The sequence below is a fragment of the Loxodonta africana genome, chromosome 2 (assembly GCF_030014295.1).
Source record: "Loxodonta africana isolate mLoxAfr1 chromosome 2, mLoxAfr1.hap2, whole genome shotgun sequence".
NCBI classification, from domain to species: domain Eukaryota; kingdom Metazoa; phylum Chordata; class Mammalia; order Proboscidea; family Elephantidae; genus Loxodonta; species Loxodonta africana.
In genome coordinates this window covers 75067320-75080864 of record NC_087343.1, presented here as the reverse complement: position 1 = coordinate 75080864, position 13545 = coordinate 75067320, and the positions used below count along the sequence as shown (strand labels likewise).

At 40.6% G+C, this 13545-nt stretch overlaps 1 protein-coding gene across 3 annotated transcripts in view; it reads right to left on the bottom strand.

Annotated features, from left to right (window-relative positions):
* Positions 1-13142, bottom strand: part of MCCC2 (methylcrotonyl-CoA carboxylase subunit 2) — an 80411-nt gene extending 67269 nt beyond the window's left edge. Inside the window, exons 1-3 of one of the 3 annotated variants that reach the window (XM_003408091.4) lie at positions 12872-13142; positions 9046-9112; positions 3425-3509 (exon numbers count right to left, since the gene is read on the bottom strand). In XM_003408091.4, coding sequence (XP_003408139.1) covers positions 3425-3509; positions 9046-9112; positions 12872-13000 — 281 coding nt within the window. In that variant the 5' untranslated portion in view covers positions 13001-13142. The other 2 variants (XM_064272964.1, XM_023545532.2) reach the window with 2 other exon arrangements.
* Between the last annotated feature and the right edge of the window lie 403 nt (positions 13143-13545).

Here is a 13545-nt window from a genome sequence, read left to right as displayed (position 1 = left end):
GACAGGAGTTGCCTTACAGTCTTATGTTTCTATTCACCAGTATCATTTTCTATCTTAAAGGCCAGTCCAATCCCTGTGTAAAGAGTTGGCTTCAGGAATGGTTCCAGTCTTGGGCTAACAAAGAGTCCAGGGTCCCTCTAGTCTCAGTGAGACCATTAACCCTGGTCTTTTTACGAGAATTTGAGATCTGCATCCCACTGTTCTCTTGCTCCATCAGGGAGTCTCTGTTGTGTTCCCTGTCAGGGCAGTGATCAGTGGTAGCCAGGCACCATCTAGTTCTTCCAGTCTCAGACTGATGTAGCCTCTAGTTTATGTGGCCCTTTCTGTCTCTTTGGTTCTTTTCCTTGTGTCTCTGGTGTTCTTCATTCTCCTCTGCTCCAGGTGGGTTGAGACCAATTGATGCATCTTAGATGGCCGCTTGTTGAGGCTTGAATTTCTCTTCAGTTCTTTCAGCTTGAAAAATGCTGAGCTTGTTCTTCTCTTTTGGTTTTCTAACTTTAGGTCTTTGCACATTTCATTATAATACTTTATTTTGTCTTCTAGAGCTGCCCTTTGAAATCATCTGTTCAGCTCTTCATCATTTCTCCCATTCATTCGCTTTAGCTACTCTATGTTCAAGAGCAAGTTTCAGAGTCTCTTTTGACATCCACTTGGTATTTTCTTTCTTTCCTGTTTTTTTTTTTTTTTTTAATGGTTTTTGCTTTCTTCCTGTATGATATTCTTGATGTCATCCCACAGTTCTCCTGGTCTTCAATCATTAGTGTCCAATGCATCAAATCGATTCTTGAGATGGTCTCTAAATCCAGGTGGGATATACTCAAGGTCATACTTTGGCTCTCGTGGACTTGTTTTAGTATTCTTCAGATTCAATATGCACTTGCATATGTACAATTGACGATCTGTTCTTCAGTCAGCCCCGGCCTTGCTCTGACAGATGATACTGAGGTTCTCCATCATCTTTCTACAGATGTAGTCAATTTGATTCCTTTGTATTGTATCCAACAAGGTACACATATAGTCGCTGTTTATGTTGTTGAAAAAAGGAATTTGCAATGAAGTCACTGTCTTATAAAATTCTATCATGCAATCTCCAGCATCGTTTCTATCACCAAGGCTAGTTTCAAACTACCAGTTCTTCTTTGCTTTCAACTTCTGCATTCGAAGCAGCAGTAATTATCAGTGCATCTTGATTGCATGTTAGATCAATTTCAGACAGCTGAAGTTGGTAAAAATCTTCAATTTCTTAATCTTTGGCATTAGTGATTGGTTTATAAATACGAATAATAGTCGTATTAACTATTTTCCTTGTATGCCTATAAATATTATCCTACCACTGACAGTGTTGTACTTGAGGACAGATCTTGAAATGTTCTTTTTGACAATGAATGCAATGCCATTCCTCTTCGATTTGTCATTCCTGGTATAATAGACTATATGATGATCCAATTCAAAATGGCCAATACCAGTCCATTTTATCTTACTAATGCCTAGAATATCGAACATTGTGCATTCCGTTTCATTTTTGACGACTTCCAATTTTCCTAGATTCATACTTCATACATTCCATGTTCTGATTATTAACGGATGTTTGCAGCTGTTTTTTCTCATTTTGAGTTGTGCCGCATCAACAACTGAAGGTCCCGAAAGCTTTACTCCACTCACGTCATTAAGGTCAACCATACTTTGTAGAGATAGCTCTTTCCCAGTTGTATTTTGAGTGCCTTCCAACCTGAGGGACTCATCTTCTGGCACTATATCAGACAGTGTTCCACTGCTATTCAAAAGGTTTTCACCATCCAATATTTTTAGAAGTAGATTGCCAGGTTCTTCTACCTAGTCTCTCTTAGTCTGGAAGCTCTGCTGAAACCTGTCTACCACTGGTGACACTCCTGATATCTGAAATACAGATGGCATAGCTTCCAGTATCATAGGAACACAGAAGCCACCACAGTACAACAAACTGGCGGATGACTGGTGGTTCAAGGTACAGTAAGTGGAAAAAAGGGAAGTCATAAAACACATTTAGTATGATTCAACTTTTTGTTTAAAAAACATATATATATATATATATATATGTAGGTGTCTGATACATATATACATAAAAATGGTTTCAAGGATATACACTACTAGGTGTTAACAGTGGTTGTCTCTGTGTTGGTGTCCATGTTTAATATTTCCTATATTAATACTGCTTTTGTCATAAGAAAAAATATGTTTTTTGGCATCTTCATCTACTCCTCTCTCTCATCGCACAAGCAACCCTTCAGAAAATTCTGTCAGCTCTGTCTTCACAATATAGCCAGAATCTGACTATTCTTCCTACCTCAACTACTACCACCCTAGTCAAAGTTACCATCATCTCTCCCTTGAATCACTACAATAGTTTTCTAACTATCCTGTTGCTTCCACCCTTGCTGCCCTACTCTACTCACAGCATTTTTTTTTTTTTTTAGCCAGAAAAACATAAGTCAGATACACCATAATAGCCTCCTGCTCAAAACCGTGTAATGGTTCCCATTTCTCTCAAGGTAAGAGCCAAAACTCTTAGAATAGCCAACAAGGTCCTACATAATCTCAACCCCTGCCTCCTACTACTCTTCGCTCCAGTCATTCTGGCCTCCTGGCAGCTCCTTGAGAATACCAGGCACACCCTCACCTCAGGGCCTTTGCGCTAGCCATGTTCTCTCTGCCTAGAACACTCTTCCCCCAAATATTTGCAGAACTCTCTCTATTCATGCCTTCAAATCTTGTTCAAGTGCCACCTTCTCAGGGAGGCCTACCCTGACCACCCCATGTAAAACCACAACTAACCCCAACTCTTTCTCCCCCTTACCCTGGTCTACTTTTTCTTTTACCCATGGCATTTACCACCTTCCAACATTCTATATAATTTACTTATTACATTTATTATTTATTTTCTATTTCCCCCTGCTACAATGTAAACTCTACTTTCAGGAGGGCAGGAGTCTTTGTCTATTTTGTTCATTGATGTATCATTAGCACCTCAAACGATGTCTGACACCTACTACCAAAAAAAAAAAAACAAAAACCAAACCTGTTGCGGTCAAGTCAATTCTGACTCATAGCAACCCTATAGGACAGAGTAGAACTGCCCCATAGGGTTTCCAAGGAGCAGCTGGTAGATCCAAACTGCCAACCTTTTGGTTAGCAGCTTAGCTCTTAACCACTGTGCCACCAGGGCTCTTAGTAGACTCTCAATAAACATTCATTGTTGGATGAATGATAAAAAGCATTTATGTCAGGATGGCAGAATTACAGGGGATTTTATTTTCCTATAATGTGATAATACTTTTATCACTTAAAATGCTTATTTCAGTCATTACAATAAGAATTAGAATTCAAAATCATTTTATGAGTACCAAGGAATAGAGAACACTCTGTTAGCACACAGGTAGGTACCAACCCTGGATCTATAAGATTGTCGATTCTTTCTCTAGGTAACAGTTTTCCTCTTGATATGTGAAGGGCTCGGGCTTTCTCACCACCTCCTATGATAAAACAAGATTAGATTATATTTACATGATACAAGATCTCCATTTAACTTAATGCCAGAGAAACTTAGAAGGTTTAGTCCAAAACAGAGTGACTCTTTAAAAAAAAGTTCGACTTAATCCTGTGAGAAACTGCAAATTTTTCAGATCATTCACTCAACTTAACAAGCTGCCAACTTTCTAAAGTAAATAAACTGACTTTTTTCCTAAGCAAACTATCCCTGACCCCTCAGTACATTATGCATTTTCTGAATTCACTAGTAACTAAAGAAATTACACAGCATTTTTCTACAATTCATGCATTGCAAATTCTGCCTTATCTCCATCACATTTATTAAATAACCTACTACATATATCTAGTACTGCGCTACATGCTATGAGAAGTTTGAAAAACTCCTACCTTCATTTGTACCAAATGAAAGCATTATTTTAGAAATAACTTCCATGATAAGCACAGTAAAAGATACCTAAAGGTGACATTAGCAACCCATAACTTTTGAGGCCCTCAAATAGGACAGAGCTTGAACAGCTTATATAGCAATTAAAAAGACCCCTTTTGTTAGTATCTTAACTCAGAGATTTTCTTTACTAGTTGTTCCCAATATTGTTCACAACGTGACAGAGAAAATTACACTAACTGAAGAGCCTGCTGAGGTAATATGGTGAGGTTGCTTGATGCCAGAGATGTACCAAGCCTCATTCAGCCAACACAAGCACTGAGGAGCTCCATGTCTTGGGAACACCTATAACCCACTCTCACTCAGCAAACCAACCATAACAGATTAGGAATAAAAGTATCAAATTGTATCATATTTTCATTGTTGTCCAACAATTCCACCTTCATATTGTCTTTATTTAATGAAACGTTAAGGTATTTAAGCCTCCTTTTTTTTTTTTTTGGTCTTCGGGTGAGAAAAATAAGTTCGTATCTGTTTCAAACAAGCTTCCCAAGTTGAACCTTATTTTTCCAACCAGGACTCTTCACCATATTTGAAGGGATTTTTTTTTTTTTTTTCCTGCAGAGGTGAATGACATATTTTTAAAATTAAATCTGTTTTAAGGTTACTGAGAAAATTCTATCACGCATCTAATAGTCTTTTTAAATTAAAATAATGCTGGGACAGAAAGACTTAGTAACATGATAGTGTGAATTAAGGCAGATCAGTTCTCCCAACCACTGGCCAAGTTCTCTACTGAGGTGTGTTTAGGGGTAGGTGAAGGAGGGAGAGGTTACAATGGAGCAGAGGAAACTTTTGGGAGTGATGGCTATGTTCCCTGGAGCCCCTGGATCCAGTCACCTTTTCATGGTTTGGTTACAAGAACCAATAAATGCTGCTTTCTAGATTAAATAAGTTTGATTTGGATTTCTGTGGCTTGAAACTAAAGAATCAGGATACATGGAGACAAGATAAGAAGGCAGATGGGGACAGGAGCTGGCTGAATGGACACAGGGAATACAGGGAGGAGAAGAGTGTGCTGTCTCATCGGGCAGAGCAGCTAGGAGTACATAGCAAGGTGTGTATAACTTTTTGTATGAGAGACTGACTTGATTTGTAAACTTTCACTTAAAGCACAATTAAAAAAAAAAAAAAACACCGTCTGCATGAGTGCTATATGCTTCCTTGAGCAGTAGGATGAGGCTACCTCACATTTCACCCTTTCTCTTACTTTGAGAGCAAGTTACATTTTTTGGTAAAACAGTGACTGTTGTACCCAGGCTTGTCTCCCAGACTTTTTGTTGGTTGCTGATAAACTTATCTCAGCTGACTTTTGTCTGAAACTGCAAACATGAATCTCAGCTCATTGTTACCTAATATTGTCTCCCAGACTTTTTGTTGGCTTCTGATTAACTTCTCTCAGCTGACTTTTGTCTGCAACTGCAAACATGAATCTCAGCTCATTGTTACCTAATACTCTCTGCTCTGCTTCATCTCATATCATTTATAACTCTTTATGACTAAAAGGTCTTTTGGTCTTCTGCTGCAAAAGACCTCTTTAAAGACCTCTCTAAAGTGTTGAAAAGCAAAGATGTCACCTTGAAGACTAAGGTGCACCTGACCCAAGCCATGGTATTTTCAATTGCATCACATGCATGGGAAAGCTAGACAATGAATAAAGAAGACAGAAGAAATGATGCCTTTGAATTGTGGTGTTGGCAAAGAATATTGAATATACCATGGACTGCCAAAAGATCAAACAAATCTGTTTTTGGAAGAAGTACAACCAGAATGCTCCTTAGAAGCATACTTTGGACATGTTATCAGGAGAGATGAGTTCCTGGAGAAGGACATCATGCTTGGTAAAGTACAAGGTCAACAAAAAAGAGGAAGACCCTCAACGAGATGGGCTGACACAGTGGCTGCAACAAAGGGCCCAAGCGTAACAACAACATGTGGACATGGCGCAGGACCCACAGTGTATGTATTCTGTTGTATGTAGGGTCGCTATGAGTCAGAACTGACTCAACAGCACCTAACAACAATGATTAAAAGCAACAAAAACCCTACTGGCTTTAGCAATAGGACTTGTTTTAGTTTCTATTACGTAGGGATTGATCCACCATCTAAGACACGTTGTATCTCTAAATCTGCTTTACTTGCTTCATTCATAATTGAGCACTGTTAGAGCTGGGTGACAGGCACATGTGTTTTATATTATTACTCTCCTTGCTTTTGTATATACTTGAAATTTTCTGCGATAAAAAGTAAAATGAAGTCCTGCAAATGGGAAACTCTTAAAAAAAAAAAAAAAAAGAATCAGAATACAGGCCACTTTTGAAATAATATTCTTAAGCAGCTATATGAATTTTATAGCCTTCATTTTTTTAAGCTCTTTCCAATACCCTCATAGGTAGAAAGGAGCAATTATTACTATGTGAATGAAGTCTTTGCTTTAACTGCTCCCACTCTCTGTTTTCTGTTTGCTTATGTCACAGTAAAGAGTTTAATTGATTTTGACTCAACTGCAATGGTAAAAAAAGACAAAAACTGTAATATTCCAAATGAGTCTATTTTCTGCCCTTTTCAATTAATTTTGATTAATCTCTTAAGTGGAGAGAAGACAGAAATGTCTGTTTGTAGTGAACACCTATAATTCAGAGTCTCAAGTTATGAGTTATTGAAAATTTACTACAGGGATTAAATAATTTGACCAAAACTACTTAATTATTAAAATAACAAAACCAGTCCACCCCACCAATTTCAAAATTCTACAAAGGACCAAAATACTGAGTGCACTGCTGCACAAGGCACAGAACCCCAACTAGTAGCAATACTCTCTCCAAGGATGTTACGTTGAGACATTTTGGCAATAGTGAAAGTCATTTTAATTACAAAAGTACATCTCAAACAGTAAATAACAGTTTTGTGATGGAAAGTAGACAGAAAACAATAAACAGAAACTAAGTTCACAGTTTCATGGTGAGAAATCGATGCTCTCTCTTTCATCACTGGGCAAGCACGTCAGTTGTCAGCAGGTGCACCGTGGTTTAGGTGCTCCAAGCAGAACTACTCAGAGTACACCCAGGTTCCGCAGGCAGGACCTCCTGTGCCTTGGTGGGATTTTTTGTCACTGCCCGGCCCATTTACAGTTGCTCAGGCCCACCTGCAGCTGCTCAGGCCCACCTGCAGCTGCTCAGTCCCACTCATCTTGCTGCCTGCCACAGCTGCCTCTGGGCCTCTCACTCTCAGCTGGGGTTTTTGCTGCCGCCCTGGCCCACTCGTGGTCTCCATTGCTTCTGGTGCTAAGAGCATTACAGTTCTCAGCCCGCTACTATCAGAATGCTCTGCTGCCACTTCTCTGTTCAGCGGACACCAGCTGCTGTTTCTCCTGGTCCTACACTCTTACTAGGTCCAGGGTTTCTGCCGTTATCGGTGTTAGTCTCTTCTGAAGAACTTTCCAATCTCTTATCACCTGAGCTGATGTCTTCACCCCGGGACAAAGGAGTTCTTAAAGCAGATTTTCCTGTGTCCTCAGGGGACATGTTCACCCGTCCTCCAAGAGCAGATTGTTCTTACTCTCCAATCTGGAAGCCTTCTTGAGCCTCTGTTTTCCCAGGCTTTTACTGCATTACCACAGGCCTCCTGAGGCTAAGTCAGCATCAGGCTCAGGTGATCCCGCCTAGTCAGGTTGGCCTCTAATCATCGGCTCACGCATGGTCCTCCTCTCAGAACTAGGCCCAAAGGCAAAATGGTCCACTGCAAAGGGGTTCCATTCCTCAAACTGAGCTGCTTTCTTCCCTAAGACACTACCCACTTGAGTAAGCAACTTCAGATTGCCTCTTTGTTCATCTACCATAAGTCAATTATCTTGCCTCATCCTTAAAGTCCTCAAAGAGAAAAAAAAAAATCACATAAATGGTATTTTTATTTAAACTAAAGAGAAATCTACCAAGATTTGTCTGAATTATTTCCCTAATTACCTGTACTGGGAGTCTGTCCTCTGCATGTAGTAAGATCACATCTAAGAATGTAACACTCTTAAATCCACAGATTTACAGATATAACAGAAAAAACGCTCTATTAACATGCTGAAAAGATGTTTTTAAAGATGAAGGCTACAAAATTCATATACGTCCTCCTAAATAAAGTACTTGTAATATATAATATATTAAGAATCTTATTTTGAAAATGGTCTGTACTCGGGCTTTATTCTGTATTCAAGTCACATGGCCCTATAAAAGGAAAATTGTCTTAGATACCAAAAACACCACAACAGAATAATGAATCTCACCATATCACAAGGTATTTGTTTCTGCATTAATATTTCATACGCCTCCCTATACAATTCTGTCCAAGTAGAAAGAATGTCCGGTTTAAAAATATGAATTAGTGATAATTTGCAAAAGTTTTTAGGAAATCCCATTTATTTAATTAGCAAGAAGCCCACAGAGAAATTATTTCCAAGCTATGCAACACAGCAGAAAATGCGTAATTGTGTGAAGTTTAGTATACAGCATGAACACAGCTGATGAGCAGGAAATGTTTCAAGTTGCTTTAAGTAGGAGAAAAATTTCAGTGTAATGCTGTGGCTGAAATAAGACTTTAAGAAAAAATAGCTAAAAATTTGATAAATTTTAGTTTTTAATTCATTCAAAATAGTGACAATGCTGTATAAGCAGGAAGAACTAACCTAGTAAAAAACCTAGTAATAGGAAACATAAATTGAAATAAAACGCCTGCATATCGGCGAAGAGCCCCGGTGGAACAGTGGTTAGGAGCTTAGCTGTTAACTGAAAGGTCAGCGGTTTGAACCCACCACCTACTCCTTGGGAGAAAGACATGGCAATCTGCTCCCATAAAGATTTACAGCCTTGGAAACTTTATGCAGCAGTTCTGCTGTCCTACAGGCTCGCTGTGAGTCAGAATCGACTCATGGCAGCAGGTCTGGTTGTTTACATATTAGCAAATGCATAGTCTTGAAGAGTCCAAAGCTTAATGCTATGTGTTCTTCCTAAAACCAGTAACTATAAAGCAACATTTTGGTAAAAAAAAAAAAAAAAACAGTAATAAACTGAAGAATAAATGCTGTTTACCCAGTCTTATATGCTGTGCTCGTTCATGGAGTTGACTGACTAGTGCTTTCATCTGTTCGTAGTTTTCCTAAACAGAAACAAAAAAGGCGGAGGGGGTAGAAAATATTAGGAAACAATTCTCTTTTTACAAAAATAAGGCTCAAGAACATAAGTCTGTGCCACCCTGCTGCATGTTCTCCACACTGGGCCACCCAACCATGTGGTCTCAACCGTGGCCATACACCAGAATCACTGGGAGTTTAAAAGAAAAAAAAAAGCTGATGTCTGGTTCTCCCTGTCATCCAGAGATTCTGATGACATTGGTCTTGGGTGTGGCCTAGGCACTAAGATCTTTAAGAGGTCCCTGAGTGATTGTGATGTGCAGACAAAATAGAGGGACACCAGCCTATAATCTCCATTCCCAAGTTTCCATTCAGGGCAAAATGGAAACATATCAGATGGAAAGGGTTTGGTATGGGACAAATCTCCCATGTTACTATGGAAACGTTTTCAGAATATCATAGTGTCTGTTGACACTAACAGGGGAAGCCAAGACCTCTGCTTTATGATTAAGCCCAGGTTATGAGATCCATTTGGTTCACACTTGGCAAATACCGAAACTCCTCATGAGCTGTCTCAGATGAGAACAAAGCTCTGCACCACAGCATGTCTGTTCAGCCTATCATCAAGAGGCAGCATTAAAGCAGCTTGTATAATGTCACTTGAAAAGTATAAAGGGACTGAGAACAGCCAGTGAGGCCTCTGTACCAAGAACCTCCAGGTGGAAACACTGCTTGTAAGCAAGGGCTGTGTCCTTAACTTCTTTTGTCACCTGAGAGAACTCTATAAGAAAGATAACTGTTCTGGCAGGGTCCCAGGCAGGGTGGGAGAAAAATACAGGGCAAAATTCAAATTCACACACACACAAAAAAAGACTAGGCTTGCCGGTCTGACAGAGACTGGAGACACCCCGAGTATAGCTCCCAGACACCCTTTTAACTCAGTACTAAACCCACTCCTGAGGTTTACCCTTCAGCCAATGATTAGACAGGTCTATAGGCCCAACCATAACACACGTGGGAGATGTGCCTCAGTTCAATCATGTATACACGATTAATGGGCACATCAGCCCAAAAGCAAAGACAAGAAGGCAGGAAAGCACAGGTAACCTGGATGAATGGAAACAGGGAATCTTGGATGGAAAAGGGGAGAGTGTTGACACATTGTGGGGCTGGCAACCAATGTCACAAAACGATTTGTGTAGTAGCTGTTTAATGAGAAACTAATTTGCTCTATAAACTTTCGCCTAAATCACAATAGAAAAAAAAAATGGAATGCTAGGCTTTTTAGTAGAAAGGCCTCCTCCAGTTTGGGCGGAGAAGAGCTGTGGGAGATGGCGTCTGCAGCATCTCCAAAACCTTCTCTTTGGGGCTTTCGCCCTGACCCTGGGGCTACAGTCCCACACTGTGGCTCAGGGATGGGTGCACTATGCTGACTTCTGCTTTGCTCTGCTCTCATTCACCACCTTCCAACACACAGGTGACAAAAAGACCCAATTAATACACTGTTGCTATGTGGAAAAGACACTTTATTTCACTGCACAGGTAAACTGAAGCTACTATTGTTTGTTTAATGCTTTTTACAGTATATTCATGTCAATGTTAGCACTTATTCTAGAGTTAAAGATCCACCTAATCACCCTTCAGCCAAAGATCGAACAAGACTAAAGGGGCACACCAGCCCTGGGGCAGGGCCTGGAAAGCAGGAGCGATCAGTAAAGCTGGTCATAGGGAACCCAGGGCTGAGAAGGGAGAGTGCTGACATGTCGTGGGGTTGTTAACCAATATCATACAACAATGCGTGTACTAACTGTTTGATGAGAAACTAGTTTGTTCTGTAAACCTTCATCTAAAGTTCAATAAAAACATTTTTTTTTTTAAAGATCCACCTAAATTAAGTGTCTAAGTGTTTCAGAAACCTTGATCTTACGAATCCTTATTGATGGTCAAGGGCCATTACCAGGTAGGCAGCCTTCTAAAATGATCCAGTGTTTGAAATTCCACTTTATATCTCTACCCCTCTCAACACAATTTCTGGAATACACAGATCAACAAATTCTGTTGTTTTTAACGAAAGATCTTCTCATCGAGTTTAAGGAATGTCTGCAAAGGGGCCTCATCCATCCTTGCATTTCTTCACTTTTAAGCAGTCAGTATTCTAGGACACCCTACAGAATACACTGTTGAAACAGCTGGGAAAATACGACTTGCCAATTTTATTCAACGTGTCACTCCATGTGCTATTGGAATTTAGTCCTGCCAGGGAGAAAAAGAATAAAAAACCTAAGAGCATCCATTATCTCAGCCAAGTATGTAAAAGGTTAACCCATTTACTTAGGAACAATCTTATTCTCTGTTTAAAACTGAACTTTCTATCATGGAAAGTCTCAAATATGTGCAAAAGTAGACTTAGATAACGAATCGAATGTACCCAATGTACTTCAACAATTACCTATATATAGTCAAGTTGTTTCACCCATGCCCCCACCCCTTTCCCTGCCACAAATTATTTTGAAGAAAATCGCAGACATTCTAACACTCCATCTGTATTTCATTATCTCTAAAAGATAAAGACTTAAAATACATATATAACCACAATACCATTATCACATCAATAATCCCTTATATCCAGTTAGTGAAGACACTTCCCCAACTGTCACATAGATTTGTTTTTTACAGTTTGTTTATTTTAATAGGATTCTATAGGGTTGCTTTCATAACCCAGTACTTAAGTTCTTGTAACTCACTTGGTTTGTATAGCCTCTCCTCCCATCATCCACCCTGAATCTGGCTAGCTCCTACCCAACCATCGAGATCTAATTTACTCATTACTTCCCATCTGTAACTTTCTGTGAGCACCTTTTCAAAAACTTAGACATAGCTTATCATGCTGCACTACAGTTACCTGCTTTCTGTGTTTCTCACTAAAATATGAGCTCCATTCCTACACAAGTACCAAAATACTGCCTAATGCACCGTAACCACTTAATGTTTCTGAATTACACATTCTCTCCTGACCCCAAGAAATCTTGCTGGAAATTGTTTGTCTGAACCTGCTGGTTTTCTTTCCATCCCCTTATTTCCCCAAAGGCAGGAGCTCTTTAATGTGTCTTCTCTGTGAGTTATTTGCACAATTTAAATGTTATTTGTATCAGCTTAGAAACCACGGGACAGGTTGAAATATCCCAACTCACTAGCTGTGAGTTGTTTCTTTGACCTTAAGATACTTTCCCAGTTTCAAGAACGGCCATTCAAAGGTACTCTGGAATAAGTATTTTTCCATTTTCTATTAATATAACCAACTATTTAACTAAAGTCTGTTAAGCACGACCCAGGCAGGGTTAGCTATGCGTGGACAGTGGTTCCCAAAGCCGGCTGCCCCCAAACCCCTTGAGGATTTCATTAATAATGTTGATATAGGACCCCACTCCAGTGATTGAAAAGGTCCAGAATATATTCAGTAAGATCCCCAAGTGACAATACTAACCCAGATCCTAAGAAGCACTGATTTCGAAGAGATACAAAGTGCAGGGTCAGCTCTAAAAGTGAACTAAAACTTACTTGACTTGGAATTATTTTCTTTTTCAAACTGCACGACACCCTAGTGCATCCCAGAATCACGATCCGGGCTCCAGAGAAAAGAGCAGCAGCTGTTAAAGTGTCCCCACCCTCCACATGCTTCCTAGCTCCCCAGAGTGTGTCCAGTTCGTTCCTGGCGAAGGAAGGGGAATCACAGGCTCCGACCAGGGGTTTGAGGCCCGGGCTGCTGGGGTGCTCACCCAGCCTACCTGGTAGACGACAGACTCCAAGTCTGGCTGTGTGCCCAACGTGGCCTCCGAGTCCCCGTGATAGGCGCGCAGCCCACGGGCAGCGGCCCGGGCGCACGGACGCAGGGGTAACCTCAGGGCAGCCCACATCGCCGTGGGCACAGAAGGAGAGAGGAGAGCGAGAGAGCGGCCAGTGCTTTCCCCTCCTGGACCTTCTACTACAGATCCAACCCTGTTCTAGTCTTTGCAGCAGCAGACACCCCACAAACTCCTCTCAGATTCGCCGGTCAACCCCGGCACGTGCCCAAGCACGCTGCCGGCGATTGGTCAGGGCCGCGCGCTACGCCCTCCCAAACCAGCCAATAAGGAACAGAGGCGCAGCCCCGCGATGCCCTGTCCTATCGCGAGCCTGGGCGTTCCGGCTGGCGCTCTGGTCATGGGGAGGGGCAGCGCTCACCAGGGACCTGAGGTTGGGATTGTTTGGATTCGGCCTCAGCTCCTTTTCTATGTTGTTTTTTTTCTTTCTCTGCTAATAATTAAAAGGTTATCTGGGCACATCAGAAGGTTTATCCTTATGTGAGGACTAGAAACTGAGCAGGCATTAACCTTCCCTAAGAAATAAAACTCTTTGGCTAAAGTATATATTTATTAATTTAACAACAACATCAAAAAAATTTCAGCGTCTAATGTGTCAG